At 43.7% G+C, this 11,472-nt stretch overlaps 1 protein-coding gene across 1 annotated transcript; it reads right to left on the bottom strand.

Annotated features, from left to right (window-relative positions):
- Positions 1 to 9,856: 9,856 nt before the first annotated feature.
- On the bottom strand, positions 9,857 to 10,843 carry LOC125113893 (olfactory receptor 3A1; the record flags this gene model as incomplete). The annotated part of the gene is made up of 1 exon (XM_047756824.1): positions 9,857 to 10,843. A coding segment is annotated over one exon (987 nt), but the record flags the coding sequence as incomplete, so codon positions are not given.
- Between the last annotated feature and the right edge of the window lie 629 nt (positions 10,844 to 11,472).

Genomic DNA, 11,472 nt, shown 5'->3' on the forward strand with positions numbered 1-11,472 from the left:
CAGTAGGTTTTTTCTCTTTCCTTTTCCCATGGTTGATTTCTAATTTCATGGCATTGTGGTCAGAGACGATACTTGAGGTAATTTCTCTGCTCCTAAATTTATTGAGGTTAGCTTTGTGTCCCAAGATGTGGTCGATTCTTGAGAATGTTCCATGAGCATTTGAGAAGAATGTGCATTCTGATCTTTTTGGATGTAGTGTCCTGAAGATATCAATGAAGTCTAACTTTTCTATTGTTTCCTTTAGGATCTCTGTTGCTTTATTGGTTTTCTGTCTAGAGGATCTGTCCATTGATGTGAGGGGGGTATTAAGGTCTCCTACTGTGATTGTATTCTCATCAATATCTCCCTTTATGTCTGTTAATATTTGATGTATGTATCTGGGTGCTCCTGTATTTGGGGCCTATATGTTGACGATGGTAACATCCTCTCCTTGGATGGATCCCTTAATCATTAAGTAGTGTCCTTCTTTGTCTTTCTTTATGTCTTTTGTTTTAAAGTCTATTTTGTCTGATATGAGCGTTGCGACTCCTGCTTTTCTGTCGTGTCTATTGGCGTGAAATATTTTTCCCCACCCTTTCACTTTCAATCTATATGTATCTTTTGTCCTAAGGTGAGTTTCTTGTAGGCAGCATATTGAAGGTGTTTGGCTTTTTATCCACTCAGCCACTCTGTGTCTTTTGATTGGGGCATTCAGTCCATTGACATTTAAGGTGATAATTGATAGATGATTATTTATTGCCATTTGAACCTCGTGTTCCAGTTGATTCTATGGTTCTCCATTCTTCCTTTCTTTTTTTCTTTTTTTTTTTTTGGTTGGATGGTCTCCTGTTATTATCTGCTTGAGTGTATTTTTTTTTTCATTTTTTGCAAATGCAATATTTGGTTTTGGCTTGTGGTTGCCCTGTTTTTTAAGTATGCTAACCCCTTCCCATAATTGTGTGTTTTAGCCTGATGGTTCTGTAAGTTCAAACACTTCATTACTATATTAAAATTAAGAAGAGAAACATACAAACAAACAAAAAGGGTCTATTTATTTTCTAACATCCCTTGCCCACATTTTATGGTTTTGATGACTCTTTTTTATTTTTTTCTTTTTAATTTTATTTTGTTTGAGGCCTGTTCATGATTAAATCTGTATGCTGGCCTATTTGAGTGACTGCTCTCTGATTGCAGTTTCCTCAGTCCTAGTTCTTCCTCTTCTTCTTTTTTTTTTCTTTTCTTTTTTCTTCCCTTTCCTTCCTTTCTTTTTGGTTTAGAGAAGCCCTTTCAATATTTCCTTTAACCTGGGTTTTGTGTTGCTGCTGTATTCTTTAAGTTTTTGTTTGTTGGAAAAAATTTTTATTTCCCCTTCTATTTTAAATGATATTCTTGTTGGATAGAGTATTCTAGGTTGCATATTTTTTCCTTTTAGCACTTTAAATATCTCTTGCCATTCCCTCCTGGCCTGTAGTGTTTCTGTAGAAAAGTCAGCTGATATTCTTATGGGGGTTCCCTTGTAGGTAACATTGTGTTTTTCTCTTGCTGCCTTTAGGATCCTCTCTTTATCACTAACTTTTGCCATTTTTATTATGATGTGTCTTGCTGTGGGTCTATTTGGGTTCAGTTTGTTTGGGGCCCTCTGTGCTTCTTGTGTCTTGAACCCAGCATCCTTTAGATTTGGGAAGTTTCCAGTGATAATTTCTTCAAATATATTTTCCATTCCCTTATCTTTTTCTACTCCTTCTGGAATTCCTATTATGCGTAGATTGGCCCGCTTTATATTATCCCATAGGTCTCTTATATTGCTTTCCAGTTTTTTGACTCAGTTTTCTGTCTGTTGACCGGATTGAGTGATTTCCATTATTCTATCTTCCATATCACTGATTCGTTCTTCTGCATTATTCATTCTGGTTTTTACTACCCTTAGTTCAGTTTGCATCTCTGCAAATGAATGTTCTAGTTTTTCTTGGCTCCTCCTTATATTTTCTAGTTCCTTTCTGAGGGTATCTGCATTACTGTTCATATCTTCTCTTAATTCCTTCAGTATTTTCACCATTTCTCTTTTGAACTCCAGGTCTTTCAGACTGCAGGGATCTGTTTCATTGTTGACTGTTTTAGGTGAGTTCTCCTGTTGGTTTGACTGGGGGTGGCTCCTCAGCTTCTTCATCTTGCTTGTTGTTTTCTTTCTCCTGAGGGAGTTGTACTCTCCGTTATCGGGCAGTGTTTTCCTTGTCACTGCCGTGGAATATTTCCTGAGGGCAGGCGTTGTTGGTCAATCTTTTTTGAGGCAGTGTGGCTTTTCTGGAGTGTTGATGGGGCTAACAGTGTTTCTTTGAAGCAAAGGAGGGCAGACAGGCCTGGGAGGTCCACACCACGATGGTAGCAGATTTCACTTGGTCATGCAGAGCTTGCTCTGGTGTTTTTAGGCTGTGGGGTTCTTGCAGGGGGTTGGCGGTGTTGGGCAGCTGTTCCTCAGGAGTGCAGCACCCCCTGGGGGCTGGAGCAGCTATCTGAGTCACTGAGAACCCAGGAGGCTCTTCCCTAGGGCAGCCCAACTCGGACAGCCTGAGAATGTAGGCGGATCTTTTTATAGTCTGGCCAAGCTTGTTGCAGCTTTTCTGGGCTGCAGGGGCTCTTCCAGGGGGCTGGTGGTGCTGAGGAGCTATTCTGCAGGAGTGGGGCACCCCCTGGGGGCTTGGGCGGGTATCAGGGCCACTGGAAATCCAAGAGGCTCCTCCCCAGGGCAGCCCGACTCAGAAAGACCGTCTGAGATCTTTTCCCGATTCGGCCAGGCTTGTTGCAGCTTTTCTGGGCTGCAGGGGGTCCTGCCTGGAGCTGGCAGTCATATACAGCTGATCCACTAGGTCTCAGCACCCCCTGGGGGCTAGGGCGGGTAGCAGGGCCGTTGGAAACCCAAGAGGCTCCTCCCCAGGGCAGCCCGACTCAGAAAAACCGTCCGAGAATTAGGCCGATCTATTCATTGCCTGGCTAGGCCTGTTCTAGCTTTTCTGGGCTGCAGGCCTTTTCTAGGGGGCTGGTGGTATTTGCTGCTGCTCTGCGGAAGTGTAGCCCCTCCAAAGGGCAAGCAGGCCTGTGCAGGGACAGCCCTGCAGTGGTAGGCTTCAGGCAATTGTTGAGGCCAGCCCTCCTGGATGGCAGGCAGCCCCAGGTCCGGTGAGAGCATAGGGGGTGGTGGGGGTGGGGGGAGGGGATGCACTGGGAAGCACAGCTTTCTGCTAGCTAGCGGGCCTATAAGCTTGCTGTGGTGTGGGGGGTATTCTATGGGGACCCACCCCTTCTTCTCTCCCCTCCCCAGCACAGGCGCAGACCAGGCTCTTCTCCCAGGTTCCCTCTGATGTGGCTTTCCACTTCCCCGCCCCTACAGTATTGCTCCCTTTCTCTGCAACAGCTTTGCTTTCTAGTCTCCCAGGCAGTCTCTGCCCCGTCAAATGGTTTCTAGACCTCCCAAGCAGTTTCCGCTCCGCCCCGCCCCCCCAGCCCATTCTCAGGGTCTAACCTCTGGAGCCGAGATCTCGGTGCCCAGCCCCCATCCAGGCGTCCCCCGTCCCTTTCCCGGGGACTAACCTCTGGAGCCGATGTCTTAGTGCCCAGCCCCCACCCAGGCGTCGCCCAGCCCTTTCTCAGGGACTAACCTTCGGAGGCGAGGTCTCGGTGCCCAGTCCCCACCCCGGCGTCTCAATTTTTGGTGACTGTGCCCGTAATTCAGATGGTCCGTTCGGTTCTTGATCGGCTTTTCCGTACTCCAACTTACTGCTACACTCTTCTCTGCATCTGGAGATTCCTCCGGTTCATTTGATCTTTCCCCCGTGTAGGTGACTTTCCAGGGTGCGGGATCCCTTTCTCCTCTGCAGGTCCCTTTCGGGAGCACCCGTCCCACTTGGATTCACCTTCTCTCACTCTCCTCTTTTCTCCCGTTCTGCCCCGTAATGTCACGAACTTCTTGCCGTTATTGGAGTTTAGGTTCCTCTGCCAGCGATTGGTTGCTGTTCTGTGCGAGTCATTTATTCTGTAGATGTGCTTTTTTTGTTGTGTTTGTGGGAGAGGGTGAGCGTGTCCCCCTACTCCTCCACCATCTTGTCCTCTCTTTGCAAAAATTATTAATAAAGTAAGATTCATTAGGCTGCGGGTAGAGCTTCCACAAGATGCCAATATATCAACACACCAATTGGTAACATCAATGAGTGCTTGTTATAGACATGGTAAAATGCTGAGAACTTCACAAGCCTGGGACTGCCATCAGTTCTTCCAACAATTCTATAAAGTACATTGCAGCAGACACAGTAGATGTTTGGACTCCCATCTTGCTAGGCATTTCTTCTGATTTCAGTTGTGGCTGGGTTGGTCTGTTCCCTGGAGGCTTCTGCTTGTTGCAAATCTATAGGATGTAGCCTCTTCCTTGGGCTCCTCTGATGCAGTGAACTATGTGAGAGCTTACCAGGTCTGAGCACTTGTGGGGCTCCGAGTGAAGAGGGCAACTCAATGATAAGAGATAGGAGCCACTGGATAAATGCCCCCCCCCCTTCAGACAATTCTAGGAGGTGTTCTATATGCTCTTATACAAACAAATCTCTACTGCCCATAGCAGGGACTTTGGTAGTGAGCCCCTCAGCCAGGGACAGTTCTTCCTCCTCCGCCTCACTCTCTTTATAACCCCAGTCTTGCTCCTTGGGACCAGCTCTCAAATAAATAAACTTACTTTTGCTCCCTGAGATGATTTCCCATTTAAATCACCCAAACAACTTGTCTCAGGCTTTGCTTTGTCAGGAACCCAACTAAGACAGCTTGTACTGGGAGCCACCCTAGGAAGCATATCCTCCACGTGAAATGCTGGGCCTGGGCTGCTTGGAGTAAATGAGGTTGCTGATAACTCCTCGCATAATCACCAAGACTCACTTCTGATAGATTGAGATGAGATACAAGTGGAAGAGGAAACTCTGGGTTATGTGTCAGCTCTAGGACATGAACATTAGGAGAACCAATGGTAATTATGGGAATTGTGGGGTTCTAATAATAAAGGATGACTTTTTTAAATGTTCTTGGAATCCTTAAACAGAACAGAAGGCTCAGGCCAGGGGTAGGTAGTGAAAGCCAGAAAACTCCCATGGCAGCATTCAGTGTGACATTAATCTTCTGCAGGTACAAGGCAGACAGCACTGAAAGCCTGGCCTGGGAGCTGACTGACAGGGTGACAGGGCTGCAAGGGAGGCTGAATGTGTGGCTTAGTCGGTTGTCCTATGCTGAACCCAGTGCCCTGATAGGGAAGGAGGGAGACCTTGAGTCCTGGGTGGGGATGTTTGAGAGGGTGAGCATGAGAATTTTGAATACTCAGACTGTCCTGAACCCACCTGGCTGGAAAAATCATCCCTTTCTTCTTGCTAGAGGAGATCAACCTTCTCTGGCCTGAAGATCCTCCAGAGATCTCATGTGAAGCAGGTGCTTTACACGACGATTCCTGCCCTCCTCCGGAACGTCTCCCAGTTTTCCTCAGTGCTTCCAAAAGAATTAGGGTTAGGCCTCAGCATATTCTGAGAAAGGAAATCCCATCCATGTCCAAGAGGAAATCATTCATGCATTGAAAATAATTCCTATACCTAGCTGTGGTAGGCCCCAAAAGATACACAGGTCCTAATCCCTGAAATAAACTTTAAACATAGTAAAAAGGACTTTGTAGACATGACTATTAGGGGTCTTCAATCTGGGGAGATTATCCTGGACTATCCAAGTGGGCCCTGAGTGTAATCACAAGAGTTCCTGTAAGAGAGAGGTGGAGAGATATCTGACCACAGAAGTGAAAAAAGGCAGTGTAATGATGGAAATAGAAATTGGAGAGATGTGGCCACAGCCAAGGAAAGCCAGTAGCCACTAGAAACTGGAGGAAGCAAGGAACAGATTTCCCTCTGGAGTCTCCCAAAAGAACTCTCCCAGCTGACACCTTGAAGTTAAACCTGTAGGAACCCATTTTGGGCTTGTGTCCTCTAGAACCATAAGGGAATACATTTCTGTTGTTTTAAGTCGCTATAGTTGTAATTTGTTACAGCAGCAGTGGAAAACTAATACACTGGATCTCACTTAGACCACAAAGCTTCCATAAAAGCACTTTTTCATCCAAGTTAATGTTGCTAATGGGGGAATATGAGTGAGGGAACCTCCTCTTCTGCCTTCTTGCTATTACAATATAATCTCGCATACACTATATGTATGGTCAAGCTTACACTTTATGATATTGAGGCAGTTTTTTTCAATGGGGGAAAAGTTACAGTATACACAAAAATAAAAATTTTATATATTAAATATTTGAAAAAGAAATGTAAAAGTACCAAAAAAGCATCACTGACAAATATTTATACAGCATTTAGATGGAAAAGTCATTTTTTTCTAAGCGTGACACAAAACAAACTTCATAAAAATATCAAACTTAGCTTGAGTGAGAGACGCCCTAAAAAGTTAAAGACAAATGGGAAATTGGGGAATATATTTGTAACATAAATGGCAAAGAGATACTATCCTAAAACATGAAGTGTTTCCATCTATCATTAAGATAAAATTGTACCCAAAGGGCCAAAACTATGAACAGGCAATTTTGAAAGACTAAATCACAACGAAATATGTAAAAATCTATCCAACCACACTCATAAACCAAAAAATTCAAATAAAAAAAATAATGCATTGACCTACTTATCAAAGATAAAACACCCAGTGAAGCCAAGTGAGATAAGAAGTATTCTCATAAACTGCCAATCAAGGTATAAAATGGTGCACATTTTTTTGGCAAACTGAAAGGCAGAATATTTAGCAATTTTTATTGTATTTTTTAAATTTATTTTCATGATGCGAAGTATCTTTTCTTTTTTTGATCCTCCTCTTAGAAAAATTTTTAAATTATAGTTGATTTACAGTGTTTCTTCAATTTCTGTGGTACAGCAAAGTGACCTGACCACACACAGTTCCCTGTGCTATACAGTAGGCCCCCACTGCCCATCCATTCCAAATGAAGCTAATTTTTAAATCTGCATTTCCTTAGCATGAGTGTGCACACACATCACTTTTATGAATTTAACCAGTAGAACTGGTTTCAGATGTATGGAAAGATTTATACTAAATAAGGACACTACTTCCATTATTAGCAATTGCAAATAGGAAATAATTTATATCAACAGGGGTTTGGTTAAAGAGATTATAGTTTATACATAAAATGGAATGCACTGAAGCCTTTAGATCTGTAGGTTGACATGTGAAGAGTTATACTAGGTTGGAGTTTTCTGGTGGTGCAGTGGGTTAGGGATCTGGCATTGTCACTGCAGCAGCTTGGACCAAGGCTGTGGCATGGGTTCAGTCCTTGGCCTGGGAACTTACACGTGCTGTGGGTACATCCAAATGTGTCTAAAAATAAGAGTCATACTAGGTAATGTGGAAAGGGAAAAAACAGATTATAGAACAGTATAGTGTTTTTGCATATGTTTGTGTGTGTGTGCATTTGTTTGGAAAGCTAAACAACTGTCAACCGTTGTTCCTTTTAAAAATGGGATTATTGTGGGAATGGTGTAAAAGAGTGATAACAACATTCTGTATTTTTTGAACTTTTACAACATGATATATTACATGTATGATACAATTTTTAAGTAGCAAAGAGATTCCCAGTTTGGAGTGAAAAAGAAGAGACAAATTCCAAGGGAAAGGGATCTCTCCAACTGTTAAAGAAATCCTATGATCTGGGTGGGTGGACAGAATGCTGAGAACCCTGTCCTTGGTCAGCCTTTAGGAAGCTGAGTGAGCTGATCCAGCCTGCCCAGGGATGCCACCACACAGAATCATCCCTTGAGGTTTGAGATGAATGTTCAGATGGAAGAAAGGCCAGAGGCACAGGGGTTTGGGGAGTAAACAAGAAGCTCTGTTGTGCAGCAGTGTTCAAAGTGCTGGTGGGTAGAAGCGAGGGTCGAATTTGTTGTAACTCTTCAGGGTAAACAGTGAGACTGTCTTTCTGTTCATTCAGATGAGTAGTAGATCAGAGAACAATAGGGGTGAAGAAAACCTCAATGATTACTTTGTGCCTCTGTCAAGTACATGCCCAGAGAAACTGAAGGACCTACTCAAGGTCGAGAACATTGTGGGTGAGAGGAGGTCATGAGCTGAGAACCATGTGTCAGGTCTTCCTTAGCAGTTTTCTTGACCCTGGAGGAAGCTCAGTCTTTGTAACCCTGAGTTTGTAACACCGAAGTTTGGTGACTAAAAAAGGACCAGGAAATAGCCATTTTCCCCCATGTTTTTGATGGTATTGGCCAGCATGATCCTAAAGACATGAAATAAATTGGTAAGTTAGGTGGTTAGTCATAAACTTGGATGATATTTTAGAGATGAGGGTATATAAAATAACCAGATTCTTTCTCTCCTCTTTTCCCACCTGATAAACCTTCTTTCTGACATCCTAGGAACATCTTCTGCTTAGAGGAAGATAAAAGGAGTTCCCCTGTGCACATTTGAGCACTTTTAGTAAAACTTAAAATAGTACATCATTCTTGGCAGAGAGGATGGACTACAATGATGGTGTTAGAGCTGCCAGGACTGGTTATTGCTGGATGATATAGAAAAGGAAGCCCGAATCGCTCATGCTTAACCCACTGACTTTATTACATCATTTCCTTCCTCTGATCTTTCAACAGTCTCAAGGCATCTTATCCAATTTCTCCATTTTTTTTCTCATCTTCCACGCTTATCACTCTAAATCCCGTTTGCTTGCAGTTCTATCCCATCTCTCCTTGTTCCGCATCTGTCATCCTCATTTTCCCAAACCTTCTACCTGCAATCTTGTTTTGCTCCCTTCCCTCATGTCCTTTCTCTTCTTCTCCATCTCACCCCATCCTTTCAATCCCTTGATCCTCATAAATTATCATGGAGAAGCCAAGCCTTCAGGTGCAGATCAAAGGGAAGTTTTAAGGAAATTAGTTGGGAAACATCAAGGGCACAGTAGAGATGCCAGGGCTGCACATCTAAAGGGAATCTAGAAGGAAAATATAGCTAAATAATGACTAAAGGCTGGTAGGCATATATCACCATGTAATTTGTATTTACAGATGTGGATTTTCTTACCTAGAAAGTTTGGGTACTGAGAGTGAGAATTTAGAGAGGAATTTCATATTGGGTATTCTGGATATATTTTATAAATGTTTAAATAGTAAGGTTATAAATGTTTATCTTTTCAAAGAATTTGAAACACATAAGGATAGCTGAGGAGGTTTCAGTTTTGTACTATAAGATCATTTATGTTAATGGAGTTCTAAAATTTTGCAGAGAGGGATCATGCTCCCCAGAGTTACTAGAGGATACATGACCATACAGCTTCCCATCTGTCCCCTCTATATCCTATGGTATCTTGTGTGATATGAGAGGAATGGGCTGTTTTGGGGCGGGGGGGGGCAGTGGTGCTTGTAGAAGCCTTATGGGAAAGATAAAATAATCTTGATATTTAGGTCTATGTTTTATAAACAGACCAGCTACCCGAACTTGAGATAATCACATGACCCCCTAGGAAGGCTGCTGGGATACTTTTGGGAACCCTGGCTGGAAACAACCAGAGTCATTCTCTGTGAGATATGCATGTGTAAGCATTCAAAGCTTCCCAGGTTTGACTTCTCAGAAAAGGGGCACACAGTGACTGAAGTCATAGTTTGTCAAGGTTGACCTGGCAGCGCCTACACACCCATTTTCTATCACTGGGCAGGGCTTCTCTGGGAAATAAGAATGATCTACCAAAAATTCCAAATGCTTAGAGACTCAGAAGTAGTTCTGGATCATTTGTCCTAGTTACTGGCCTCAGAGGATTTCTCCTTGGGTCTAGAAAGAGAGGAAGTGACACATGACCTCATCCAGCCACTGACCTCCTCCCCCTGAGTACCCGCCAGAGGGCGCCCTGGACATCAGGGTTCCGGAGGCTGTAGATGAGTGGGTTCAGCATGGGGCTGAGGACAGTGTTAAAAATTCCAACAGCTTTATCCTTGTCTGAAAGCTTGGCTGAGCCTAGTCGCATGTAGTTAAAGATACCAGTCCCATAGAAGATGCCCACCACAGTGAGGTGGGAGCCACACGTGGAGAAGGCCTTCTTCCTGCCCTCCGCTGAGCGAATTCGTAGAACAGCAGCTGCTACATGGATGTAGGAGGTGACAATGAGAGCCATGGGGGTACCTGCCATTATGAAACCCACAGCAAAGAGCAGCAGCTCATTGAGCTGGGTGCTGGAGCAGGAGAGCTGGAAGAGCTGTGGGAGGTCACAGTAGAAGTGATTGACCTCACTGGGGCCACAGAAGTTGAGGGTAGATAAGGCAACAGTGTGGGTCAGTGCATTGGTGAAGGCACAAGCCCAGGACACAGCCACCAATATCCTCTGGACCATCTGGCTCATGTGGGTGCTGTAGGTGAGGGGTCGGCAGATGGCCAAGAATCGGTCATAGGCCATGGCTGTCAACAGGAAGCAGTCCACCCCAACCAGGAGATGGAAGAAGAAAAGCTGTGTGAGGCAGGCTGCGTAGGGAACTGTGTGCTTGTGGGACAAGAGACGACTCAACATTGAGGGAACAGTGACAGTGATGCACCCAATGTCCAGCACCGACAGGTTTCCCAGGAAGAAGTACATGGGGGTGTGGAGTCTGGGCTCCACCAGGATGGCTGCCAGGATGCTGAGGTTGCCCCCGACCGTGAGCAGGTAGGCAAAGAGGAAAAGTACAAAGACAGCTGGTCGCAGCCCTGGTGTCTCCACCAAGCCCAGCAGGATGAACTCAGTTACGACTGTTCCATTGGCCCCAGATTTTGGCTGCCTTAGTTCCTGCAAGGAAATATCCAAGGAGATGAGGAATCATTTTTCTCAATATATTTTGAATAAATTTTATTCAAAAAGAAGAAACAGTTCCTTCTGCATGCTGACCCCTCCACTGAGTTCGCCCTCTTGAAGTAGAGACATTCCCCCTCCCCAGGCCACACAGCACTCGTTAAGTCTATTACTGCAGTTTATCGCCACAGCTTTACCTCATTCACAGGCACATGGGAGTCCTTTCCCAATGTAAGCATGTATCAAATCATCCTGTAATTCTTTAAATACGTTACAGTTTTATCTGTCGATTACACCTCTATTAAGCTAAAAAATAACATAAGCTAAAACATGAAAAGTCCAGGAACAGATCTAAAGTAATACAGGCATTTAGTGTATAATATAGGCAGCATCTTAAAGGAATGGGAAAACATATTATTTAATAAATGCTTTAGGGCGATAACACAGCTATCTGGGAAAAACAGAACTTGTATACATATCTCATATATTTTGCAAAAATAAATTCTAAATGGATCAAAGATTTAAATGTAAATATTAAACCATATAGTTATTGGGGGAAACGGGAGACTTTTAATAGTGCATATATGACTCAAAATGTAGAAATATTTTATCGAAATGGACAAATCTATAAAAATTCAAAAATTCTGACAAATTAG

This window comes from Phacochoerus africanus, chromosome 14 (genome assembly GCF_016906955.1).
Source record: "Phacochoerus africanus isolate WHEZ1 chromosome 14, ROS_Pafr_v1, whole genome shotgun sequence".
NCBI lineage: Eukaryota > Metazoa > Chordata > Mammalia > Artiodactyla > Suidae > Phacochoerus > Phacochoerus africanus.